The 27,487-nt window shown below is 36.0% G+C and overlaps 1 protein-coding gene across 1 annotated transcript; it reads right to left on the minus strand.

Annotated features, from left to right (window-relative positions):
• Positions 1–11,417: 11,417 nt before the first annotated feature.
• On the minus strand, positions 11,418–27,475 carry LOC123537299 (glucose-induced degradation protein 8 homolog). Its single transcript, XM_045320976.2, has 5 exons — positions 27,345–27,475; positions 23,148–23,270; positions 20,806–21,002; positions 19,824–20,021; positions 11,418–12,885 (listed from the first exon to the last, which is right to left on the minus strand). Exons 1-5 carry the CDS (start codon positions 27,352–27,354, stop codon positions 12,718–12,720), a joined length of 696 nt encoding a protein of 231 aa, XP_045176911.1. The 5' UTR covers positions 27,355–27,475; the 3' UTR covers positions 11,418–12,717.
• Between the last annotated feature and the right edge of the window lie 12 nt (positions 27,476–27,487).

The following is a 27,487-nucleotide window of genomic DNA, read 5'->3' on the forward strand; positions in this document are numbered from 1 at the left end:
GTGCATTTTTGACCATTTCAGGGGCCATAACTCTAAAAATAGGTGGCGAACCAAAATGAAAAATAGGAGGTGCTCAAGTTCATATCATGATTAAGACTCATGCAAGGTTTCATGAATCCATATCAAATACTTTTTGAGCTAGATGCATCACAAGGTGAAAATGTGCAGTTTTTACTTTTTCAGGGGCCATAACTCTGAAAATAGGGGGTTGAGCCAGACGAAAAATAGAAGGTGCGCAAGTTCATATCATGATAAAGACTCATGTAAGGTTTTATCAATTTATATAAAATTATCTTTGAGCTAGGTGCGTCACAAGGTGAAAATGTGCATTTTTGACTATTTCAGGGACCATAACTCTGAAAAAAGGGGGCATACCCAAATGAAAAATAGGAGGTGCGCAAGTCCATATCATGATTAAGACTCATGCAAGGTTTCATCAATATATATCTAACACTTTTTTTTTGGGGGGGGGGGGGGGGGGGGGGGGGGGGGGGGGCATAACAAACAGTAGAATTATATATCTTGACTGAAATATTGGCTTATTTTAATAGATTTTACCTAGAACAAACATTAAGTGAACATGAAGCCCCATTTTAATACATATCATTGACTTCTAAGGCTTATCATTTGTTATTGAAAAACAATGACATTATGCTCACACAGACATTTCACTTGATGTCACATAAGAACAATGACATTATGCTCACACAGACATTTCACTTGATGTCACATAAGAACAATGACATTATGCTCCCACAGACATTTCACTTGATGTCACATAAGAACAATGACATTATGCTCGCACAGACATTTGACTTGATGTCACATAAGAACAATGACATTATGCTCACACAGACATTTCACTTGATGTCACATAAGAACTATGACATTATGCTCATACAGACATTCACTTGATGTCTCATAAGAACTATGACATTATGCTCGCACAGACATTTCAATGACATTATGTTCACACAGACATTTCACTTGATGTCACATAAGAACTATGACATTATGCTCATACAGACATTTCACTTGATGTCTCATAAGAACTATGACATTATGCTCGCACAGACATTTCAATGACATTATGTTCACACAGACATTTCACTTGATGTCACATAAGAACAATGACATTATGCTCACACAGACATTTCACTTGATGTCACATAAGAACTATGACATTATGCTCACATAGACATTTCATTTGTTGTCACATCAGAACTATGACATTTCACACAAGTTTCACTTGTTGTCATATAAGAACAATATCATTTTGCTCACACAGACATTTCACTTGCTCTCACATAAGAACCTTGACATTATGCTCACAAAGACATTTCATTTAAAGTCACATAAGAACTATGACATTATGCTCACACAGATGTTTCACTTGATGTCACATAAGAACTATGACATTATGTTCACACAGTCATTTCACTTGCTCTCACATAAAAATCTTGACATTATGCTCACAAAGACATTTCATTTGAAGTCACATAAGAACTATGACATTATGCTCACACAGATGTTTCACTTGATGTCACATAAGAACTATGACATTATGCTCACACAGACATTTCATTTGATAACACATAAGAACTATGACATTATGCTCACACAGACATTTCACTTGATGTCACATAAGAACTATGACATTATGCTCACACAGACATTTCACTTGATGTCTCCTAAGAATTATGACAGTATGTTCACACAGATATTTCACTTCTTGTCACATAAGAACCATGACATTATGCTCACACAGACATTTCATACATTGTCACATCAGAACTATGACATTTCACACACATTTCACTTGTTGTCACATAAGAACAATATCATTTTGCTCACACAGACATTTCACTTGCTCTCACATAAGAACCTTGACATTATGCTCAAAAAGACATTTCACTTGCTCTCACATAAGAACCTTGACATTATGCTCACAAAGACATTTCATTTGAAATCACATAAGAACTATGACATTATGCTCACACAGATGTTTCACTTGATGTCACATAAGAACTATGACATTATGTTACTGACAATAAATTTACACACTTGTATGAAAAATATATTTTGTTAACAACTTGTAATGTCTGTATTACTAGATTTTATTCACATCTAGTTACATATTTTAATGTGTATACAAAGAAATATGCTCCATCCAAAAAAAAAAAAAAGCTGATTTGTTACCATGAAATTAGTTAAATTTAGAAATAATAAATTTGTCCCTATATTTTATCATTTAATAAAATATGGGCAGGAGTTCGGATGCGTAATAATTAAATCATGAGAGCGTAGCACGAGTGATTTAATATTCGCATCCGAAACGACTGCCCATATTATATCAACTGATAAAACTATTGGAACATATTTATTATTTTCATTCTAATCACACAAATTCTTTACATTTTACAGTACTACATTTTAGCTTGATACCTCATTCGGCTGGCCATATGCTATTATAAAAACCTCCCTACAAAAGGAAAGCGTTGCACAAAACAGAATTTTCAGATATTAAGTAAATTTTCATTAAAGTATTAAGTAGTTACAGCTGTGAAAATGTTATTTCTAATAACATCTAAGGTCGGATTTAGAAATCAGATGTAAAATCTTCATTCAAAGTTTATATATGCAGTTTTTAAATATAGTACTATCACCTACATGATGGCACTGAAACAAAAACGCCAGAACATAGTGGCATATAAATAAGTTAAAACTTCAGTCTGGAAGATTGGAATATGAATTATGATTTATTTATTGTCAAAGTAGAATCTAGTTGACATTTGTGGTGCCAGATAAAGCTGCAAAAAACCTGTAAAACACAAAGTTTGACTGCAACTGTAAGCTGCAAGAAACCTGTAGAACACAAAGTTTGACTGTAACTGTAAGCTGCAAGAAACCTGTAGAACACAAAGTTTGACTGTAACTGTAAGCTGCAAGAAACCTGTAGAACACAAAGTTTGACTATAACTGTAAGCTGCAAGAAACCTGTAGAACACAAAGTTTGACTGTAACTGTAAGCTGCAAGAAACCTGTAGAACACAAAGTTTGACTGTAACTGTAAGCTGCAAGAAACCTGTAGAACACGAAGTTTGACTGTAACTGTAAGCTGCAAGACACTTGTAGAACACAAAATAACTGTAAGTTGTAAGACACTTGTAGAACAAAGTTTGACTGTATACTATAAGATTTTGACTGTAACTGTAAGTCGTAAGACACTTGTAGAACAAAGTTTGACTGTAACTGTAAGTCGTAAGACACTTGTAGAATAAATTTTGTATCACAATAAGAATTTGTTAAAATATCTAAAAACTTTCGTTTTCACAAAATGATCATGAACCTTAAGAGGGCAATATCTGAATACAGCAGTATTTTAGCTGTTGGCAAACAAACCACATACTGATGTTCCATTATTGAAAGACTGCTAACAAAATATGAGCTGCGCCATGAGAAAACCAACATAGTGGCTTTGCAACCAGCATCTGCGCAGTCTGGTCAGGATCAATGCTGTTCGCTTTCAAAGCCTATTGCAATGAGAGCAGCCAAGAGCGAACAGCATGATCCTGACCAGACTGCGCGGATGTGCAGGCTGGTCTGGATCCATGCTGGTCGCAAAGCCACTATGAACATATCCAAATACATTGAACTTTTATAAAGAGGTAAGTATTGTGAAAAAAATATCGATAAGCATCAGTATGAGACCATAGTTCTTCGTTAGCTATCAGCACTTCATGTGTGTGGATACATGCAGGGAAAACAACTTTGCAGGAGTGTCAAGGTCGCAGCAAGGGGTGTCAAGGTTGCAGCAAGGAGTGTCAAGGTTGCAGCAAGGCATGTCAAGGTCACATACAGCACACCTGAAAAAAAAACTAAGACTATTACTGATCTTAAACAAGAGGACCATGATGGTCCTGAATCGCTCACCTATCCCCACATGACCCAGTTTCGGAACTGAGTATGTCGTCATTATTTCTATTATTTGACATAGTGACCTAGTTTTTGAGCACATGTGACCTAGGTATCATCAAGATAAAAAATTCTGACCAATTTTCATGAAGATCCATTGAAAAATATGGCCTCTAGAGAGGTCACAAGGTTTTTCTATTATTTGACCTAATGGCCTAGTTTTTGAAGGCACATGACCCACTTTTAAACTTGATCTAGATATCATCAAGGTGAACATTCTCACCAATTTTCATGAAGATCTCGTGAAAAATATGGCCTCTAGAGAGGTCACAAGGTTTCTCTATTTTTCGACCTACTGACCTAGTTTTTGACCGCACATGACCCAGTTACAAACCTGACCTAGATATCATCAAGCTGAACATTCTCACCAATTTTCATGAAGATCCGTTGAGAAATATGGTCTCTAGAGAGGTCACATGGTTTTTTTCTATTTTTAGACCTACTGACCTAGGTTTAACCCACGTGACCCAGTTTCGAACTTGACTTAGATATCATCAAGGTGAAACATTCTGACCAATAATCATGAAGATCTCATGAAAAATATGGCCTCTAGAGAGGTCACAAGGTTTTCTATTTTAGATCTACTGACCTAGTTTTTAACCCCATGTGACCCATTTTCGAACTTGACCTAGATATCTTCAAGGTAAACACTCTGACCAATTTTCATGAAGATCCATTGAAAAATATCGCCTCTAGAGAGGTCACAAGGTTTTCCTATTTTTAGACCTACTGACCTAGTTTTTGATCGCACGTGACCCAGTTTCGAACTTGACCTAGATATCATCAAGGTGAACATTCTGACCAATTTTCATGAAGATCCATTGAGAAATATGGCCTCTAGAGAGGTCACAATGTTTTTCTATTTTTAGACCTAATGACCTAGTTTTTGACCCTACGTGACCCAGTTTCGAACTTGACCTAGATATCATCAAGGTAAACATTCTGACCAATATTCATGAAGATCCATTGAGAAATATGGCCTCTAGAGAGGTCACAATAGTTTTCATTTTTAGACCTAATGACCTAGTTTTTGATGGCACGTGACCCAGTTTCGAACTTGACCTAGATATCATCAAGATGAACATTCTGACCAACTTTCATAAAGATCCCATGAAAAATGTGACCTCTAGAGTGGTCACAAGCAAAAGTTTACGGACGCACGGACGGACGACGGACGACGGACACCGCGCGATCACAAAAGCTCACCTTGTCACTTTGTGACAGTTGAGCTAAAAACTCATGCCCTGGGATGCAAGATGATCTTAAGATATAGATTTCTGAGAAAAGTGTCATTGATTCCTGGATTAATTCTTCAACATTAATTTTGTCATCATTGAAAATGGAAGTAGGTTGGCATTCAGCAAAATCAATATGTCTGTCTAATAGGTAACTTATTTCTTAATCTGGCTGAATCTTACACTGTCCAAAAAACAATTGCTTTGGTGGACACAGTGGTTGAGAGGGATAAGGCGCTTTCCTACGGAGGGCCCCTGGTTCGAATCCTTGCTACTCCCACTGCGGTGTGTCTTCGGCCCAAGGCACTATCACAATTGCCTCAGTCGACCCAGTTGTAAATGGGTACAAGAAAAATGCTGGGGGGTAAGGTATAATAGGTTTTAATGTTTCTTAAAAAAAATAGGGTTGATCCAAAGCTCTACAGAGCTTATGTTAATTGTTTCACAAAGCGACGGTAAATAAAATTTTCATTTACATTTATTTACATTTACATGTATTTGATATAAATGTGAAATAAATTTAAGTTTTGCATGCTTTGTAGGCAAATAAAGTAATTTTGAGTTCAGATTTGTAGTATTCTTATCATGATGGCCAGAGGCCTGAGTGTTTAATCATGACATATCTGAACGAATCATGAATTTTTCAAACATTGTGACAAAAAATCATTCATATGAATTTTTCACAAATGTTTTGTTTTGATGTCAGGTTCCAATATTCTGCTTGTACAGTAGATATAACTTTGAAAAAAACAAGAGCGCCGCCAAGCGGAGCAATATACGCCCAAAGGGTTAAACCAGAGGATGGGAGCAAAATTTAAAGAACTTGACTGTTGAAGCCCAAAGGACAGGAACAACAAAAAAATTCTTACCAGGTAAAGTTATGTCAAAATACATCTAAAAATTGGATGTACCATCCATGTTATACCACAGAAAAGTGGTCTCAGTTTTTCCCTACAGCCAATAATAAAAAAAGTTTCAAAATAAGCTATTTATAGTAACAAACAACAGCTGTCACTAATGGTGACAAATGCCCCCGCAGCACCTGGACCTCTGACCTGGTGACCCCAAAGTCAGTAGGGGTGGTGTACTCAATAAGTACTATCAGCATGTGAAGTTTGAAGGTCCTGAATGAAGTGGTTTGCATGTAAAGTGCCTTCATGCAAAAAGTTGACATTGGCCCCTGTGACCTTGACCTTTGACCTGGTGACCCCAAATTCAGTAGTGTTGGTGTACTCATAAAGTACTATCAGCATGTAAAGTTTGAAGGTCCTGGGTGAAGTGGTTCGCAAGAAAAGTGCCTTCATGCAAAAAATTAATGTTGGTCCCTGTGACCTTGACCTTTGACCTGGTGACCCCAAAGTCAGTAGGGGTGGTGTACTCAATAAGTACTAACAGCATGTGAAGTTTGAAGGTCCTGGGTGCAGTGGTTTGCAAGTAAAGTGCCTTCATGCAAAAAGTTAACGTTGGCCCCTGTGACCTTGACTTTTGACCTGGTAACCCCAAAGTCAGTAGGGGTGGTGTACTCAATAAGTACTATCAGCATGTGAAGTTTGAAGGTCCTGGGTGCAATGGTTCGCGAGTCAAGTGCCTTCATGCAAAAAGTTAACATTGGCCCCTGTGACCTTGACCTTTGACCTGGTGACCCCAAAGTCAGTAGGGGTGGTGTACTCAATAAGTACTATCAGCATGTGAAGTTTGAAGGTCCTGGGTGCAGTGGTTCGCAAGTAAAGTGCCTTCATGCAAAAAGTTAATGTTGGCCCCTGTGACCTTGACCTTTGACCTGGTGACCCCAAAGTCAGTATGGGTGGTGTACTCAATAAGTACTATCAGCATGTGAAGTTTGAAGGTCCTGGGTGCAGTGGTTCGCGAGTAAAGTGCCTTCATGCAAAAAGTTAACGTTGGCCCCTGTGACCTTGACCTTTGAACTGGTGACCCCAAAGTCTGTAGGGGTGGTGTACTCAATAAGTACTTTCAGCATGTGAAGTTTGAAGGTCCTGGGTGCAGTGGTTCACGAGTAAAGTGCCTTCATGCAAAAAGTTAACGTGACTAACGAATGAACGAACGAACTAACGAACGAACGAACGGACGGACAGTTGAAAACTATTATGCCTCCCTCTGGGGGCATAAAAAGGGAAGTAATACAAAAAGAAATTATGGTAAGAGAACAAACAAGAGTGCCAGAATGTCACAATATACGCCCGTCACAGCAAATTTCTTTACACTAGCACCTGTATTTGCAAATGGAATTTTTATTTTCTAGTTGTTTACAATGTTTTTGTTTTTTTAGAATTATTGTAATTCTTTTATTTTTCTAAGTCCACAAAAAAAATCCTTACTGGGTAGAGATACCTTAAAATACACCCAAAATTTGAAAGTAACATCAATGTTGTACCACAGAAAAGTGATCTTGGTTTTTCCCTAAGGTCAATTATAAAAAAGTTACAAGGTAAGTTATTTAGAGTAACAACTAAGGGAAGTTAATCTTTAAAGAGAAAAAATACACAAAAAAAAACAAGAAACAAGAGGGCCATGATGGCCCTATATCGCTAACCTGAGTACCATTGCTTTAACCAAAAACAAGAAGAAACTAGAAATGTGTCCATGGGACACAGATGCCCCCACTACATGACATTAAAATGACAATTTTTTCCCAGGTCAGGGGCCATAACTCCTACACGACTGAATGAATCTGGACGTGAAACCCCAGGTGCACAACTGCACATGCTGACCAACATTCCTGCAAACTTTGGTGACTCAAGGTCAAATACTTCTGGAGCTACGCACGACACAACATTAAAATGACCAATTTTTAACTAAGTCAGGGGCTATAACTCCTACAAGACTGAATGAATCCGGACGTGAAACCACAGGTGCACAACTACACATGCTGACCAACATTCCTGTAAAGTTTTGTGACTCTAAGTCATATACTTTTGGAGGTAGGCGCAACACAACACTAAAATGACCAATTTTTACAAAGTCAGGGGCCATAACTTCTACACGACTGAATGAATCCAGACGCGAAACCCCAGGTGCACAACTACACATGCTGACCAACATTCCTGTAAAGTTTTGTGACTCTACGTCAAATACTTTTGGAGCTAGGCGCGACACAACATTCTCGGAAGGACGGACGGACGGATGGCAGGACGGACGACGGACGCAGAGTGATTTGAATAGCCCACCATCTGATGATGGTGGGCTAATAAAATATTGGTGCAAGAGTTATGCATCTTGTGTCATATGATGTGGGTGAGAATGTGGAACAACTACTTCAAGTTTGAATCAAATGCATTTCATAATAATAACTGAGAGATAGTGAAAATGCATCAAAATTAACCTTTAATTCTAAGTAAAAGGGGGCATTATTCATGAAAAATTGGTGCCAGAGTTATGCACCTTGTGTTAAATGGTGTGTGTGATGATGATGAACAACTATTTTAAGTTTGAATCAAATCCATTCTGTAATAACAGTGATAGAGTGAAAGTGCATCAAAACTTTAACCTGAAATTCTAAGTAAAAAGGGGGAATAATTCATGAAAAATTGGTGCCAGAGTTATGCACCTTGTGTCAAATGATGTGGGTGATTATGTTAAACAACTATTTTAAGTCTGAATCAAATCCATTCAATAATAACAGTGATACAGCCAAAGTGCATCAAAACTTTAACCTGAAATTCTAAGTAAAAAGGGGGAATAATTCATGAAAAATTGGTACCAGAGTTATGCACCTTGTGTCATATGGCATAGGTGATGATGCTGAACAACCATTTTAGTTTGAATCAAATCCATTCAGTAAAAACAGAGATAGAGTGAAAGTGCATCAAAACTTTAACCTGAAATTCTAAGTAAAAAGGGGAAATAATTCATGAAAAATTGGTGCCAGAGTTATGCACCTTGTGTCAAATGATGTGGGTGATTATGTTGAACAACTACTTTAAGTCTGAATCAAATCCATTCAGCAATAACAGTGATAGAGTGAAAGTGCATCAAAACTTTAACCTGAAATTCTAAGTAAAAAGGGGGAATAATTCATGAAAAATTTGTGCCAGAGTTATGCATCTTGTGTCATATGATGTGGGTGATGATGTTGAACAATTATTTAAAGTTTGAATCAAATTCATTCAGTAATAAGAGATAGAGTGAAAGTGCATCAAAACTTTAACCTTAAAAACTAAGTTGAAAGGGGAGATAAATCATGAAATATTGGCACCAGAGTTATGGCCCTTATGCCAGATGATGTGGGTGATGATGAGGAATAACTATTTCAAGTTTGAATCAAATCCATCTAGTAATTACAGAGATAAGTTGAAAAAAGCGAAAGTGTAAAAAAACTTTAGGATAGCTGAAAAGGAATCGAGATCTTATGGTGATACAAGTTGAGTGCAAGTCTGGTTAAAATCAAATCATAAAGTTTCCACTACCGTAGATACCCATGTATAATGCGCACCTGTGTATAATGCGCACCCCCGATTTTGGCCCAAAATCCTGGAAAAAAAACATTTTTGGTCAATTTTGACACCGACACCGGTAATAAATTTTATTCTTTGCAGCAGAGAGCAGCATCGGTCTCGCCGTACTGTCGATTTTTGTTTTCTCGAAAATAAAACCAGTAAAATATTGTTTTATTTGTTGTTTTACCTTTTTAATTAGGCGTAAAAAAAAAAAATTGAAAGAATTTTTTTTTTTAGGCCTTATCTATTTTGAATAAATAAACAGCAACTGATTCAACATTTTGGAATGGTATCTTTCAAAATGACATGAGCTTTTCAATTCAAGCCAATAATAAAAGGTGTGATAGTCTTTTTGTCACGATCAAATAGCAAGTAATTACCGGCATTTAACGTGTCACTTCGCGTCAATTATGTTGTTCACAGTTTGATCTCGGTTAAAGATAATTCTCGATCTTTAATTAGTATCATAATTTTTGTGATTTATTAACTTTTTTTTCATCAAAATACTTTTAAATTTATATGAAATTAATTTTATTTGAAAGGAAAATAAACAATTCGATCTTTTACGGAAAGTTACGGCAATCTTAGATTTTAGCGATGACAGTAAGCGCGGGGAGTTGTTTCCCTTTACCAAAATGGCGAACATCAGTAACAAACTTGTTTTGAAGTTGGAAAATTGTCTATACCTGTGTATTATGCGCACCCACAATTCGGGGGTGGTCCCGGGGGGTCAAAAACTGCGCATTATACATTGGTATCTACGGTATATACATATAGCGAAAAGTGACCATGCACTCTGGCAGCCATGTTTTTTAACGAATCGGTATATTTTGAATAATTTTGGTAGAGGCTGACATAAAGCCTATTTGTGTGAAATTATTTTAAAATCAGACCATTGATTTAGGAGGAGATGTCGTTTGAAGATTTTTCTATTTTTAGCTCTGGCGGCCCCTATGTGTAACCAAGCAGAACCGTTTGAACAACTTTGGTAGAGGACTATCCAAGGAACATCCATGTCAAGTTTCATCAATATCCATTCTGTGGTTTTGGAGGAGATGTCTTTTAAACGCAATTGTTGACAATGGACGGATGCACGATGGACACAGTGCGATCACAATAGCTCACCCTGAGCATTGCTCAGGTGAGCTAAAAAAACTTTAAAAGGTATTTCTATTTTTAGCCAAGTGCCCCTATTTGAACAAACTTGGGAGAGGACCATATCATTATGCTACAGACCAAGTCTGATAAAGATCCAGCAAGCAGTTCTTGATAAGAAGTTGTTTAAAAGGTATTTCTATTTTTAGCTCTAGCAGCCCAAAGTGCCCCCATTTGTACAAACTTGAGAAAGGACCATAAAATGATGCCACAGACCAAGTTTAAAGAAGATCCATCAAGTGGTGCATGGTAAGAAGACGTTAAAAGGTATTTATATTTATAGTTCTAGCGGCCCCTAAAAGGGGCCAAGTGTCCCCATTTGAACAAATTTGGGAGAGGACCATATAATGATGCTATAGATGCCCTCATTTTTTTTTCAGAATCAAGTAGCCCTTTTTTTTTTTTTTTTTTTGGTAAAAGAAGTTTTGGTTTTTCAGGACTTTTAAATGTTTCCTTTTAATTGCCACTGGAGACGAAAGTTTTCAAGAAGTTTCATATAGATGTCATTTAAAACAAGACAAGGGACGTACACATGGAGGATGGATAAAGACCTGTCGTAATGCCGCAACTGCTGAACTAACAAAAAACAAACAACAGCTGTAAAAACAATAGTCTTTGTAAATTGCATATTATATACATTCCATTGAAATTAAATACAAATGAATACAAATAATGAAAACAACAACAATGAGAAATTTTGTACAGAAATGCATACAATGTTTTACTCCTCAATATAAAAATCATCACACTGAGAAACAATCACAATAATATGGAGATACAGGTGCTGTTACATTAAGAAAGTAAATTTTTAAACAGCAAAGACATGAATACACTATGGCAAACTGACCATCAAATATTAAGCTATTATCAAATGCTCTCTCATCTACAGTACTCAAACATACACAACTGTTACAATGTTCTGTTTACCAATTCAATTCGTCCAAATGTGATAAAGAATGCAGTTGCAGTTATGAGAAAGGAATTAATGTTTAAAATTTATTTGTTTCCTTCTTCTGTATACAGGTACTGCATTTCAATTCTAAAGAAATCTATTGATCCTAAAGGTATGATATTCCAGAGGTCACAGTGGTTGGTAAACACACATCACATCGTCATATAAAATACAAACAACTGTAAGTGCATTTTCCTTCAAGCTGCACATAGAAATAGTGCAATGTGATGCAAGTTAAAACTTTCCAATAACTTCTGCAAGTTGTCAGTTTTGCTGTGTCAGATACTTATAACTTCAAAGATATGCAACATTTTATCAAATGAAACATTGTGACATAAGAGGAAACAAGATTTGAATTACAGTGTAAAATATTAGCATTTGGGTATAAAATACACCATTATGTTTAAAATTACACATGGAGGCCTCTGGCTTCCACACACATTACACCAAATGTTATCAACTAAATCTAGATACGTTTCTTAAATACATTTTCTTATTCACAAATTAAGCGACTTGACATCTATAAAAATGGTCACAATAAAACAATCTGAATATATTTGCCTCCACAGTAGACATACAGCGAGACACAGATTTGGAAGCAAACACTTTGTTCCACTGTTCTGAGGCAAAAATCCTATTTTTAGAAATTCACTCACTATAATATGACCCCTCTGCAAAACAAGTTAACAAACATTTAAATCATTTATTATTGTCATTATCTGATTACATTTTGGGAACACTTACTTCATTAGTTCCTCAAAAAGTCCTTAAACCCACAAGAAGATATACTTAGTATATTTTCTTGACATAAAATATTAGTATCATTAACAAAACCTCTAAAAATACACTAGATGGAAGTTTTTATCCTAACGATTCTCATTTAAGATGTTTGTTGATTCAGTAATCTATCACAATACTGAGAAAGAACATCATTTAACATTGCTAGTCATCCCTTCGGTGTTTCTATAGTCCCTGTAGCAATATCGGTCATTTTTGGATATTTTATCTTCTTTTTGTCCAATTCTTCCTGTGACCACAGCAACAGTTTTAATAAATTTGCTAACTTGGGGGTAGAGTCTGTTTCCAATATGGCAGCATTTAGTTCACTAGCAACCTGGAATATAGTAGAAATAGTACAAAATATCACAAAGTAACATAAATTAACAAGAGCTATCACAGGAGACAGTGCGCTCGACTATTTCGATGCTGGATAGTGAAACTGGGGGACATTTGAGGAAACTGTAGCTGTCACTGTGTGACTGTGTGACTCCAATGGTGGATGAAGATCTTGCAAGTCAGTCTGTGTCAAAAATATTAAGTAATAAGAGAGGTTAAGATAAAGTGTATCAAAACACTATATGAGTATAATTCTAAGCAAAAAGGGGGCATAATTCATAAAATATTGGTGCAAATGCACCTTGTGTCATATGATGTGGGTGATGATGTGGAACGACCACTTCAAGTTTGAATCAAATGCATTTCGTAACCGAGATAATATAGTGAAAATGCATCAAAATTGACCTTAAATTCTAAGTAAAAGGGGGCATAATTCATGAAAAATTGGTGCCAGAGTAATACATCTTGTGTCATACGATGTGGGTGATAAGGTGGAACAACTACTTCAAGTTTGAATCAAATGCATTTCGTAATAACTGAGATATACTGAAAATGCATCAAAATTAACCTTAAATTCTAAGTAAAAGGGGGCATAATTCATGAAAAATTGGTGCCAGAGTTAAGGACCTTGTGTCATATGATGTGGGTGATAAGATGGAACAACTATCTTAAGTTTGAATCAGATCCATTTAGTAATAACTGAGACAGAGTGAAAGTGTATCAAAACTTTAACCTGAAATTCTAAGTAAAAAGGGTGCATAATTCATGAAATATTGGTGCAAGAGATATGGCCCTTGTGGCATATGATGTGAGTGATGATGTTGAACAACCATTTTAAGTTTGAATCAAATCCATTTAGTAATAGCTGCGATATAGTGAAAAAGCATCAAAACTTCAACCTGAAATTCTAAGGGGGGATAATTCATTAAATATTGGTACCAGAGTAATGGGTCTTGTGTCATATGATGTGGGAGATCGTGTGGAACAACTACTTTCAGTTTGAATTAAATCCATTTAGGAATAACTGAGATAGAGTGAAAGTGCATCAAAACTTTTAACCTGAAATACTAAGTAAAAAAGGGGGATAATTCATTGGTGTGAGAGTTATGACCCTTGTGCCATATGATGTGGGTGATGATGAGGAATAATTATTTTACGTTAAGAGCAAATCCATCAAGTAATTACAGAGATGAGGAGAAGGTGTAAAACAAGAGCTGTCCGTAAGACAGCCAAGCTCGACTATTCGAAATATTGTCCCAGAAGCAGGAAAATATTACCCAAAAAGGTTAAATATCAAAAGAGTTTTAAGTTAAAAAGGGGGAATAATTTGACCAAAATGCATAATTATCAGTTATGGGACTTGCTGCTATCAACTAGTTTTATAACCCCGAAGGCACATGTGAAGTTTCAATTCAATATCTTCATTAGTTCTGAAGATAGAAACTTGCATGTAAAACTTTAACCAGAATTTTCAAAGCCCAAAAGGGGGCATAATTTGCCCAAAATACATGCCAGAGTTATGGGACTTGACCCAGTGAGGTTGGTAATTGATCTAGAAAAAGAAAAAATAAGTTTCAAATCTATATGCCTTTTAGTAATAGCTGTATGTACTTGCACGCAAAACTTTAACCAGAATTTGCTAAGTCCAAAAGGGGACATAATTTGGCCAAAATGAAGGTCAGAGTTATGGGACTTGTGCTATCAACTAGTTTTATAACCCCGAAGACACATGTGAAGTTTCAAATCAATATCTGCATTAGTTTTGGAGATAATAACTTGCATGTAAAACTTTAACCAAAATTTTCTAAGTCTAAAAGGGGGCATAATTTGCTCAAAAAACCTGTCAGAGTTATGGGACTTGACCCAGTGAGGTTGGTAATTGATCTAGAAAAAGAAAAAATAAGTTTCAAATCTATATGCCTTTTAGAAATAGCTGTATGTACTTGCACGCAAAACTTTAACCAGAATTTGCTAAGTCCAAAAGGGGGCATAATTTGGCCAAAATGAAAGTCAGAGTTATGGGACTTGCTGCTATCAACTAGATTTATAACCCCGAAGACACATGTGAAGTTTCAAATCAATATCTGCATTAGTTTTGGAGATAGTAACTTGCATGTAAAACTTTAACCAAAATTTTCTAAGTCTAAAAGGGGGCATAATTTGCTCAAAATACATGTCAGAGTTATGGATCTTGACCCAGTGAGGTTGGTAATTGATCTAGAAAAAGAAAAAATAAGTTTCAAATCTATATCCCTTTTAGAAATAGCTGTATGTACTTGCACGCAAAACTTTAACCAGAATTTTCTAAGTCCAAAAGGGGGCATAATTTGGCCAAAATGAAAGTCAGAGTTATGGGACTTGCTGCTATCAACTAGTTTTATAACCCCGAAGACACATGTGAAGTTTCAAATCAATATCTGCATTAGTTTTGGAGATAGTAACTTGCATGTAAAACTTTAACCAAAATTTTCTAAGTCCAAAAGGGGGCATAATTTGCTCAAAATACATGTCAGAGCTATGGGTCTTGACCCAGAGAGGTTGGTAATTGACCTAGAAAAAGAAAAAATAAGTTTCAAAGCTATATGCCTTTAATTGATGGCTGTATGTACTTGCATGCAAAAACTTAACCAAGGTGTGACGCCGACGCCGACGCCAGGGTGAGTAGAATAGCTAGACTATTCTTCGAAAAGTCGAGCTAAAAACAAACTTTAACCACGGTGGGGACGCGGAAAGACGCCAATGCCGGGGTGAGTAGGATAGCTCTCCATATTCTTTGTATAGTCGAGCTAAAAATTAATATGCCTCATGCATTGCAAGTACTTTACTCTCTAAAATTATTTGCAAAAACCTTGTGTTATAACTATACCTTTATTTTTTTTATGGAAAGTTGGACATTATCAACAAATGGAATACATGTCATAATGTACGTCTAGTTAAAAAAATCTTTATTTTATGTCTATACTTGGTTGTTAACTAAATCCAGGCCTAAGACAAATCACCAAGATAATGTCATTCTTTTTTTTTCAAATTTAGCCAGAATCGTTAGACAAGTTCCTTCCAACTCTCAAAATGTTGATAAAAACAAAGCTTTACTAGAAGTGCAAAAAGATTAACCAATAGTGTTTTCTAGTGCTAACAGAAATGAAATTCTGGTATGATTGAAAGAATAACCATTAATATTGTTCGTTTCCATAAAAAAAGAGGGCCATGATGGCCCTATATCGCTCACCTGTTATCATTGCACTTAAGGACAAGTCTTCAAGGTCAAAAGATCATAACAGAAATCAATCAAAAGAATTATGAGAAAATATAGTTGAAATTTTCTTTAAGTAACTTTAAAAACAAGATTTGAAAACTTTTTGTAAAGGTCCACTAGGCAATGCTACAATGTCAAATATCTAAGTTCTTCTGGTTTATTTTTAGAAAATTTTGAAGATTTTTTTATGTACAATCAAGTAACCCCATGGGGCAGGGTCAATTTGACCCCAGGGGTCATGATTTGAATAAACTTTGTAAAAGTCTACTAGGCAATGCTAAATGTCAAATATCTAAGATCTAGGCCTTCTGGTTTATTTTTAGATTTTTTTTTAAAGATTTTCCTATGTAAAATCAAGTGACTCCTAGGGCGGAGTCAATTTTGACCCCGGGGGACAAGGTTTGAACAAATTTTGTAGAGGTCCACTAGGCAATGCTACATGTCAAATATCTAGTCTCTAGGCCTTCTAGTTTATTTTTAGAAAAATTTTGAAGATTTTCCTATGTAAAATCAAGTGACCCCTGGGGCGGGGTCAATTTTGACCCAGGGGGTCATGATATGAACAAATTTTGTATAGGTCCACTAGGTAATGCTACATGTCAAATATCTAAGCTCTAGGTCTTCTGGTTTTTGAGAAAAAGATTTTTTAAAATATTTTCCTATGTAAAATCAAGTGACCCCTGGGGCGGAGTCAATTTTGACCCCGGGGGCCATGATTTGAACAAATTTTGTAGAGGTCCACTAGGCAATGCTACATGTGAAATATCTAAGCTCTAGGCCTTCTGGTTTATCTTTAGAAATTTTTTGAAGATTTTCCAATGTAAAATCAAGTGACCCCTGGGGTGGGGTCAATTTTGACCCCCGGGTCATGATTTGAACAATTTTAGTAGAGGTCCACTAGGCAATGCTACATGTCAAATATCTAAGCTCTAAGGCTTCTGGTTTTTGAGAAGAAGATTTTTTAAGATTTTCTTATGTAAAATCAAGTGACCCCTGGGGCGGGGTCAATTTTGACCCCGGGGTCATGATTTGAACAAACTTGGTAGAGGTCCACTTGGCAATGCCTCACATTAAATATCTAAGCTCTAGGGCTTCTGGTTTTTGAGAAGAAGATTTTAAAAGTTTTTCCTTTCGGTTGCCATGGCAACCAGTGTTCTGCATGGAATTCAATTCTTTGAACAATTTTGAAAGGGGGCCATCCAAGGAACATCCCTGTGAAGTTTCATCAAAATTGGCCTGTTGGTTTAGGAGGAGATGTTGTTTAAAGGAAAGTGTGGACGGACGCCGGACGGACGTACAACGGACGGACGGACGCCGGACGGTGAGCGATCACAATACCTCACCCTGAGCCCACCTGAGCATCACACAGCTTGCTTAAACAGCTTCAGAAGAAGATCATGCAAGGAAAATAATTGTGGAATTATTTTGATATATAGCCGGAACATTTTTCCACTAAATAAATGCATGTGGGTAATGTGTGTGGATAACAGGGGCCATAAAGTCATACAGAGAAAACAAGCCTCGCCCTAAGGCAGCCACGTTTTAAATGAAACAGAAAGATCTGAAGGACTTTGAAAGAGTATCAACCGAGGAATATTGCTGTCATATTACTTTGAAATTGGACCAGCAGTTTCAGGAGAAGATTTTTAAAGTTTTCTATAAAACAGTGTAGAGAAAAACAGCCCCGTCTCTTGGTGGCCATGTTGTAACAAAGGAATTTGCCTTGTATTAGAGGGTCATTTAAGAAAACATTGCCTTGAAATTATTTAATAGCCAGTGGTCTCAGGAGAGAAGACTTTCAAAATTTTTCGTATAGGGAAACCTAGTCTCGACCTTGGTGGCCATGTTATTTAACAAAACGGATTCAATTTGGCGAAATGTGGTACAGGTTCATTTAAGGAACACTGCTGTGAAAGTATAAGATGGACCCCACTTTAAAGAGTCGCCCACAGGAGCTTTGACTCATGAAATAGGTGCAAAATGAGTTTTAAAACCATCTTCCAACTTTTCAAAGCCATATCTGCAACATTTTTTTTAAATTGTCAGTTTTGTGAATTTTCGAAGGCTGATTTCTTCAAGGTCAAGGTAACTAGTGGACCAGGACTCATCAAAGGGGTGTAAAATGAGTTTTTGAATCATCCTACAAGGTTTCAAAGCAATATATGCAATGGTTTTTGAGAAATTGTCATTTTTGCAAATTTTCAAAGGCGTCAAAAATCGTAAAAATGCTAATTTTTTCAAGGTTAAGGTCATTAGGGGGCCAGGACTCACCATGAGGGTGTAAAAGGAGTTTTTGAACCACCTCCTACAAGGTTTTAAAGCAATACATGTAATGGTTTTTGAGAAATTGTTATTTTTGAGAATTTTCAAATGCATCAAAAAGATTTAAACAAGCGCACAGCCTTTCTGATGCAGATGCTCATCTGATTTTGTTTGTCTCTGTATAATAGAAAAATTGTCCTACCCATTATTTTCTAAGTCCAAAAGGGGCCATAATTCTTGCAAAAAGCAATGCAGAGTTACGGTACTTGATGTGCAGAGTCAGCTTTTAATGCAAATAACTGCTCCAAGTTTTAAAGCAATAGCTTTGACTGCTGAGAAAAGTTGACCTAAATGCAAAAATTGACCAAGAAATCTGATATTTCTAAGTCCATAAGAGGCCATAATTCTTACAAAAAGCACGATGGAGTTATTTTTCTTGCAGCTTTTGATGGTGAACAAGTGTTGCAAGTTTTAAAGCAATAGCTTTGATAGTTTAGGAGAAAAGCTGACCTAAACACAAAATTTCACCAAGAAATCTGATTTTCTAAGTCCAAAAGGGGCCATAATTTTGCAAAAAGGCAGGATGGAGTTATGTTTCTTACTGTACAGAGTCAGCTATTGATGGTGAACAAGTGTTGCAAGTTTTAAAGCAACATCTTTGATAGTTTAAGATAAAAGCTGACCTAAACTTAACCACCTGACTCCAACGCTGATCAAGTGGTGACAATAATTCATCATTTCCCCCCCCAAAAAACCAGATGAGCTAAAAATGCTAATTTCTTCAAGGTCAAGGTCGCTAGGGGTTGGAAAATTACTTTCTAAAACATCCTACAAAGTTTAAAAGAAATACATGTAACAGTTTTTTAGTTATTCCCAATTGTTGATGCTGTTTCCGCCGCCTCCAGAATTTGGATCGTTTAGTCTCACTTCCACTAAAAGTGGGCGGGACAATAAAATTGGGCCACCAGTATCAAAGAAGGTTTTCTATATAGAAAAGGAGAACTAGCCACATCCCCTTGGTGACCATGTTTTTCAACAAAAAAATAATGAGCTGAAGGAATTTGGTAGAGTCACTCAAGGAAGATTTTTGTGAAATCATTTCAAAATTGGGCTAGTGCTTTCCTGAGGACAAAAGTTTAAGTTGTCATGGCAACCAGAATTATCCATTGATGACCTTGATTTGAAATAATCTAGAAAGAGACCACCCAAGGAACACTGCTGTAATGTTTGGATGAAATTTGCTTCACGGTTTAAGTGGACGACAGACATCCAACAATCCTAAAAGCTCGCCATGAGCATTTCGTGCTCATGTTAGCTGAAAAGGTACATGTCCTTTTGAAAGACTTTGGTAACTATTCCAACATAAAAGCAACCGGGATCTACTTTTGTTACTTTCTACTCAATATTCATCATTATACCTTTTGTCTTTGACATAAGTGTAGCAGATCTCCAAAGGGTGATTTTTCCGGCTCTTCAAAAGCTAGAAGGGCTAAGGTTCTCTCGAGTTCGGACAAAATTTCAGGATTCTCCTCGCCTCTCTCCGCTAAATGTGTCTGTGCATACTCCAATGCTCCTTCAACATTCCCTTGCCTGATCAGTTCTATTAAATGTTGTTGCTGAAGCAATACAGAAATACATATGTCTGAATATCAGGAAAAGAAATGTGTTATAACTACTTGTGTATATACACCAACAGAAATCTATTCCGGCATAGCACTTGGTGAAATTTTTTTAACATTATTTCAGACTGTAACTGTGTTTCAGACACATATCACCTTAGATACAACACTGTCACTTAATTCTATCATATAATTCACGTATCTCATAGCAATGTGTTGAACATTAGCTCAACAGCAGTGGTGCACAACTTCCAGTAGTGGTGCACATTTTCCAGCAGTGGTGCACAACTTCACCACTTGCAACAGAGGTGGAGGACAAATATGATCTATTTCCTACAGCACAAAACAACCTTTGTATTACATATTTTGCTATATATTGCAATATCATGTTCATTCTGAAAACTAACATATGATATGATAACACCTTAGCTTTAGTTCGGTAACTGCTGAATCTACTTTCTTCCTATGTGTAAAGTGCTAGCCAATGAAATCTATTGAAACAAGTTACTAGTCCTTTTTGTGGCTTTTTGTACTCCTCAAGAACAGGGACCGATGAACTCTCCTCTGACTGCATATTGGGACAGTGAGGAACCAGCAGAAATCAAAATAAACAAACATCATCTGAAGAAAGTGTGGAAAGATGGACGGCCATCAGATGGTGAGTAATCACAATAGCTCACCATGAGCACTTTGTGTTCAGGTGAGAAGCTGTATCTTATGAGGAGATCATTTTTATGACCAGTCTGTGTAATGACCAGCTGACACTTCAGTTAGTGTATACCTGTAGATGGAAGTAGAGGTATCTGTCATTGTCTAACAGTTCTGGTTGCAGGGTGTTCACCAATGATATTGCACTTTCTATTCTTCCATTCTGTATTTCTTCCCGGATTTTGATCCTGTCATCTAACTGGTTGAGATCTACTGATGGCTGTATACCGGATTCCAGCCTGAACTTCTCTGCAGATTCTTTGAAGCCTTCTGTTCATAGAAAATACAAAAAAAAATCGTTCTGTTATGTTCGGTGTTACACTGTTTATCAACAGAATTTCAGTTATATGTGGCAATCAATTAACATAATGAGTGTTTCTCCATTCCTTCCCATAGTCTATACCTATAGTCTGCAAGTACCCGAAAATGTCCCCACATCAGTAAGAGGTGGAGGATGAATGGCCTTTGACATATAGTTGATGTTTGGTTGTTTCAGTGTAAGATTGAAATATCTTTCATGAGTGAATATCAGAAGCAGTATTTTCATGAGTGGCATAGCCACGAGTGAAAGTGCAAAATATGGTGATCATGAGAGGAAGATATTTTGGTCTTACATGTAAAACAAACAAATATTCTTTTTATTTCATGTTTTGATGAAATTTATCCATTTGATACCAGCTATATTTCACTCTTATTTTTCCATAATTCACTGAAAAACATGTAATAAATTGTCTTTATTCAACCATTACTGAGACATTTGCAAGTGAATTCCGTCTCAGACTTCCTTATTAGCAGCCTTGTGCTCTTCTTATTTAGCTTTTATACCCAGACTGACAGAATGAATTACATCAGCTGTAAGAAATGACAAAATTTTGGCACAACAAACCTAAACATTGAAAACAAACGAACTTCTGTTGGCAAAAGACTTTCAAATTATTTTCATTTCTTATTAGAATCTTCCTTACTTGGCAGCAATGGCAAAAGGCAGAAAATGCCCTGCCTAAAAACTTTATCTCAATATTTAAATACAAGTACCACCATTTCTATTTTCAAACGGTTGGCACGATGGCACAAAGGAAGAGTGCCAGACTCCGAATCCTGAGGTAGCTGGTTCAAATCCTTAACTACATGTATGGCCCCTTGTAAGAAATTCATGAAACAGTTTTTTTAGTACACACATATTGTAAGACTTTTGTCATCAAGTCTCTTATTTAAAATAACTTTGTTTAAAGTGACTCTATCACAGTTCTTTTTGTAATATTGAAGTCTTATCAATTTTTTCTTAGAACTTTTAATTTGTAGTAGCCTAGGGGCTTCATTATAAACTTATTTGTGTATAAATTTTCTCAGTTTCTAATTAAATTGTAAAGAGCAAAAAACAATGATCTGGAAAGAGTAAAGCAGCTGAGATAGTTTAGAATGATGAGCAAAATTTATACTGCTCAAAAGGTTTTTTATCATTCTGCACGGGTTCTTTCCTTCTGCATCAAGTTTTACAAGCTACATGTATATAAGGTTTTACAGTCCACAGGGTTTTATATTTGTTGCGGGGTTTTATATTTTGTAATGGGGTTTTATATTCTGCATTGCTTTTTTTTACATTCTGCATGGGGTTTTACATTCTGTAAGGGGTTTTACATGTATTTATCACCAGATTTCGCTTTATTTTTTTCAGATATACATTTAATATCAAAGTTTCAAACTAGAAACTGCTTATGAAACATGTCCATGTCTCCTACACTGCTTTATTTAAATGACAGGATACAACAGTATATGGTTCATACCTGTGCATAGCACTGAGACTTGTGTTGGTAGAAATACAAACAGTACATCATTTGTGGTGCAATTTAATTCTTTAGAAAAATAGGCAGAGATCCCATGATGTAGATGGGATCTAGCCAGTTTTCGGAAGGAACCGAGATACTATGCCAATACAAGTTGTGTGCAAGTTTAATTAAAACTGATTGCAAAATGTGGTCTCTATTGTGTTCACAAGAAATTGTGGATGGATGACGGACTAAGGGCGATCACAAAAGCTCACCTTGTCACTACGTGTCAGGTGAGCTAACAAATTCAAAAGTAAGTTTGGTATATATGGTCTCTCTGTAGTAATACAAAAGTTACACTGCACATAAATGTTTCATGGAAATTATTTCTAAATCAACAGCAAATTCATCAAATAAAAGTCTTAACTTCACCAGTTCTCTTTTGATTTTACAAATACATAAAATTTGTAAATATGATAAGGATTCGTTTAGAAATGAAGGTGCTAGCATATAAGAAGTCAAATATGGCAAGTCAATAGTTTCAGAGAAGTATTCCAAGAAAAGGCATTTATAATTCTGAATACATTTGTAAATAAAAATATTCAATTTTTTCAATACAACCTGGAAGCTTTATAATATTCCAAAATACCTGTCACAAGATAATTCATAATCAGTGTGTTCATATCTGCACGTGTAATTTGATGACTGTTAAATCTGTTCAACCACTCCTCCTTCGATATTGTATTGTCAGACACTCGTTCCAAGCTCAAACCTGTAAATATTAAAACAAGAAATTGATACTTCATTCATGTCTTAACCTTGCATGTCTCTAATGGATATACAAATGTACTTTTACTTTGTTTCAAATCTGTTCATGTTTGCTTTGCCTCATATTATTCCACTCCGGTTTTTTAACTGAAACAACAGAACATTCTGACTGTCATAAAATAAAGGTAAATGAATCATAGACACTTGGATTCCAACATATATAGTCCAAGTTACTTCCCTTTCTCTTTAATATGCAATTTGTACGTCAATGTTAACTAAGTCTATCATTCAAAACACTGATCTATGACAGCTCATCGGTGGGTGGAAATAGTGGTGTGAATATGATTGGGGTCTATTATTTGTAAAAATTATAGGTATGCAGTAACTAAGTCATATATAAATCCTGATAGGCGCAACTCGCGACAGCTAGACACTTCCTTTCATATTATTTGTTTGTATGTAAATATGTATATATACAGCTCATCTGTATTGTCGTGGCACTTGACATTCAACTTATCACAATTAAACAAAAGGCAACACAACGAAGCATTTCTGGTCTTTACCACAATATTTCATGTCATAATCTTAGACTCATATGCATCAAAAACTGTGTGAAAATGAATCAGATAATCAGGTAGCAGGGTACACTTCGAATTTTGGCCCCCGTCAATATTTGTTATAATTAGAACTTCGTAATTTTGGAGGTCTGTAAATTAAGTTGCGAGATAATGACTGTTAATTCTTTAGAAAATGTATACAGCCGACACATGTAAAATTCTGATGTCAGTTGTAAAACTAACTGCTGGTAGCTTTGTATGAATCAATGAGGCACCTTTTCGCGGAAAATTCGAATAAAGGCAGCGATAAAAATTTCAACGGAGATTGCTTCAACTATTTTGGTCTTCTGAGTGTTTGTCGCAAGTGGGGATATTGCCAATATGAAAAAATTATCTCAATATTTCCTAGGATCTCGTCATATTTGTTGAACTATGATCATGATGGCTGGTATACATACGCAGGGATCACTTTTGGCAGATACCTTTATGAGATTAATTCCCATTTGCCTTGAATACATAAGATTTTGACAAAATGAATGGGAGTTTTTCTTTTTATGAGATTTTACATCTGCAGACAGCCTTTATTACACTGAAAAGAAAACATCTGTTTATTTGTAAAGAAACATTACAGTTCCTTTCAGAGACACTTTTATCATAACTTAAAATTCTGTGCCTGAATAGGTTGATGAAAGTTGTAGCCGAGTGCAGGGTCCACATGTATTTTTCCTTTCAGTAAGGAATTAACTTTCGAGTTTTTACTTCAAAGCTGCTCTGTCCAACTGGAAGTTCAGTTATATTTTAATTTTTCCAGATCTGATACACTTCATCAGGCCAGAACAGCTTTGAAGTCAATCTCATAATGACCCTACCCTCGCCCTCAACTTCAAACATATCATTTGGAATTTCGGGCTTTCAGCATTTCTTTTTCATGAAGGGACTTCACCTGGGGTTTCTCCACCTTGTTGTTATTCTCATCGCTACTCGTCCGAGCGAATGGAAGCAAAGTTTGGCCTTTTAAACGCTTCAATTTCTTCTTCGGTGGCATTTTGAATCTTCATGAAAATGGGTAACTATTCCCTGGTAATCAATATCACCGGTCGCTCTATGGAGATTAAAGTGAAATTCAAGCGCCTAATAAACGTCATACAATCAGCATGTAACGGCAAGTGCGCACTACAGCTAAAAGTCGCAATTTCGGCAAACAATTCACAGCCACGCGGACGCGATTTCTAATCGCATTTGAGCAAAACTTATGCGATTTTCGCCCAAAAAACGAGAGAATATTATGAGATCGCGGCCAAAAGTGATCCCTGCATATGTGGTTTCATTTTTATTAGATTTCTAAGCTATTGATATGGGAAAACCGAAGGTTTTTCCGTCTATAGATAATGTGTACGTGTATATGTCAAAGTAAACCTATATACCGTTCAACTTGGGAATATGTTCTATACCTTCACAGTTTCGTTGTTGTTGTTTTTACCCATAATTCCCGGAACTGCTGCCGTGCAGTTTGCGCAATAGATAATTTTCAGGACGACATTTGATAAAATAAAATTGCTTATGAATGATCTGGCGCCACATTATCAAAACAAATTATTCTATCGAGTTGAAAACTCGCGGTATTAATGGAAATCGGTGTTGTTCGGGTTTCTTCATGTAGCGAGTTTATGGATGATTCAAGCGGCCCGCTTTTTGTTTCCAATATTGAATAATAATGTAGGCTACATTACAGCAGTGTTTGAATAATAAAATCATCGTTTATTTATATTTTTTAATGTAGAAAAGCCAATAATTTCAAAAATGCCAAAATAAAATGTTTAGACACGCTGCCCTTACAAAATTCATTTATAAATATAAATTTAACACCAGATGGCGTAACACTTCACCGTGGTCCAGTGGTTAGCGTACATATTTTCCATGTGCGAGGTTCGAGTTCGAATCTCGTCAGCTGCTTGAAATATTTATTTTTTTTTTGCTTAGGCCCAATTTTATTTTTTTTATTGATGTTTATCACAATTTTTGCAATTATTGGAACTGAAATCAATAATGTGTATACTGGTTCCAGTCGTAAATTCGGCCATTTTTTGCAGTTTTTCATAAATATGTCTTTCTTTATACAATTGATTTGTACAAAATTTCTACCATAATTATGTGCTTTAATACAAGCAACATTGATTGTTGTCATTAACGGCCATTTACATAATGGTAAACAATAAAATAGCGATTAAAATAACGGACGGGTTTAGCCTCCACATTTTACCTTCTAGAGGTTGTAAATATTCGGCCACTTTTTAAACATAAAGTTGGTTATATTTTCAACATTATCTTGGAAATAAATTGATGCTACAGTCAAAATCGTTCTTTTTTCAACAAATTGCAATCAAGAGCAAAACCATCAGGCTTACTGTCAAAACTGAAAATACCGTATTTTCCCGTATTAACGCCCCCGGGGGCGTTACATTTTCGAAGAGGGGGCGTTTATTTGAGGTAAAAAAATAAAAAACGAAACTTTTTACAAAACTTAAAAACATCGTTCAAACTATCTGTAAAGTGTTTCTGTGTTGTTTAATCCCCCAAAACGTAATTATTTGGCATCCAATTTAATGCAGTGTGTCTTTTATGCATTTAAATACGGTACCTCGTGTATTCCATGTCTGGCTTTTTGACACGCTCGCGACACTACACATTACGTCATGACCCAAACAGCTGTGTACTCCGATAACATTTTCCTTAGTACATGCGGGTAGCTAAAAGCCCAATACACAATGTCAATGGTTTGACACGCTGCTGTGCCTGCTTTTGAATTAAAAGTTCTTAAAACTGCCGAAGAAAAGGGTATATCGTACACACATTGCTGCAAGTTTGTTTAAAGTCGGCAGGAAGCGTGTGCGCGAGTGGTGCAAAAACAAATCAAAAATGTATTTACCGTTTAATTTTCTGTTTGATGATTGGATACGTACCGTACTTAGTACAAATGTTTTGGACTTACGGTACATGGACTGTTTAAAAGTGTTTAATTTTCAATACATTGGACTTTTGTACTGTAAATTACTTATTATATGGACTTATAAAAATGAGGTAGGTGATTTTTTTTCCCGTTCTTGTTGACTTTTTTCCCCTCCAAAATGGGCGGGGGGGGGGCGTTAATTAGAGGGGGGGCCTTAATTCGGGAAAATACGGTATCAGAAAGAACAATTTATGCAGAAAAAAAGAAAGAACTTCCGTATGACTAGGTTTTCCCGTCAGATAGGCAGCGCCTAATTTCATATTAGAACAACATACTATGTACTCACAATATTCTTATAGCCACAATCATTTCTGAGAAGAAAAAAAATGTCAATATTTTGATATACCTGCACCTAGTAAGTCTAAATTATGTGAGACACTAAGTTGCTACACTAACAATAAGTGAACTGAGATTATAAGGAAACAAAAGGAAAATTTATTCTTATTCTGAATATCGGTATTGATAATTGTTAACTTCTTTAGTGTTTAGTCAATGGCAAATCATTAAATACTACCTCTTTCCATACTGCGGTATTTAAGTCAGAATTTATCAGGTTTACTCTCATTCAGCAAGAAAAGTTTATTTTCTGAGCAACATATTTTTGTAAGGAAATTGATTGGTAGAATTTTACATATGCACCGGCGGAAATGAGTTCAG

Source organism: Mercenaria mercenaria, chromosome 17, assembly GCF_021730395.1.
Source record: "Mercenaria mercenaria strain notata chromosome 17, MADL_Memer_1, whole genome shotgun sequence".
NCBI lineage: Eukaryota > Metazoa > Mollusca > Bivalvia > Venerida > Veneridae > Mercenaria > Mercenaria mercenaria.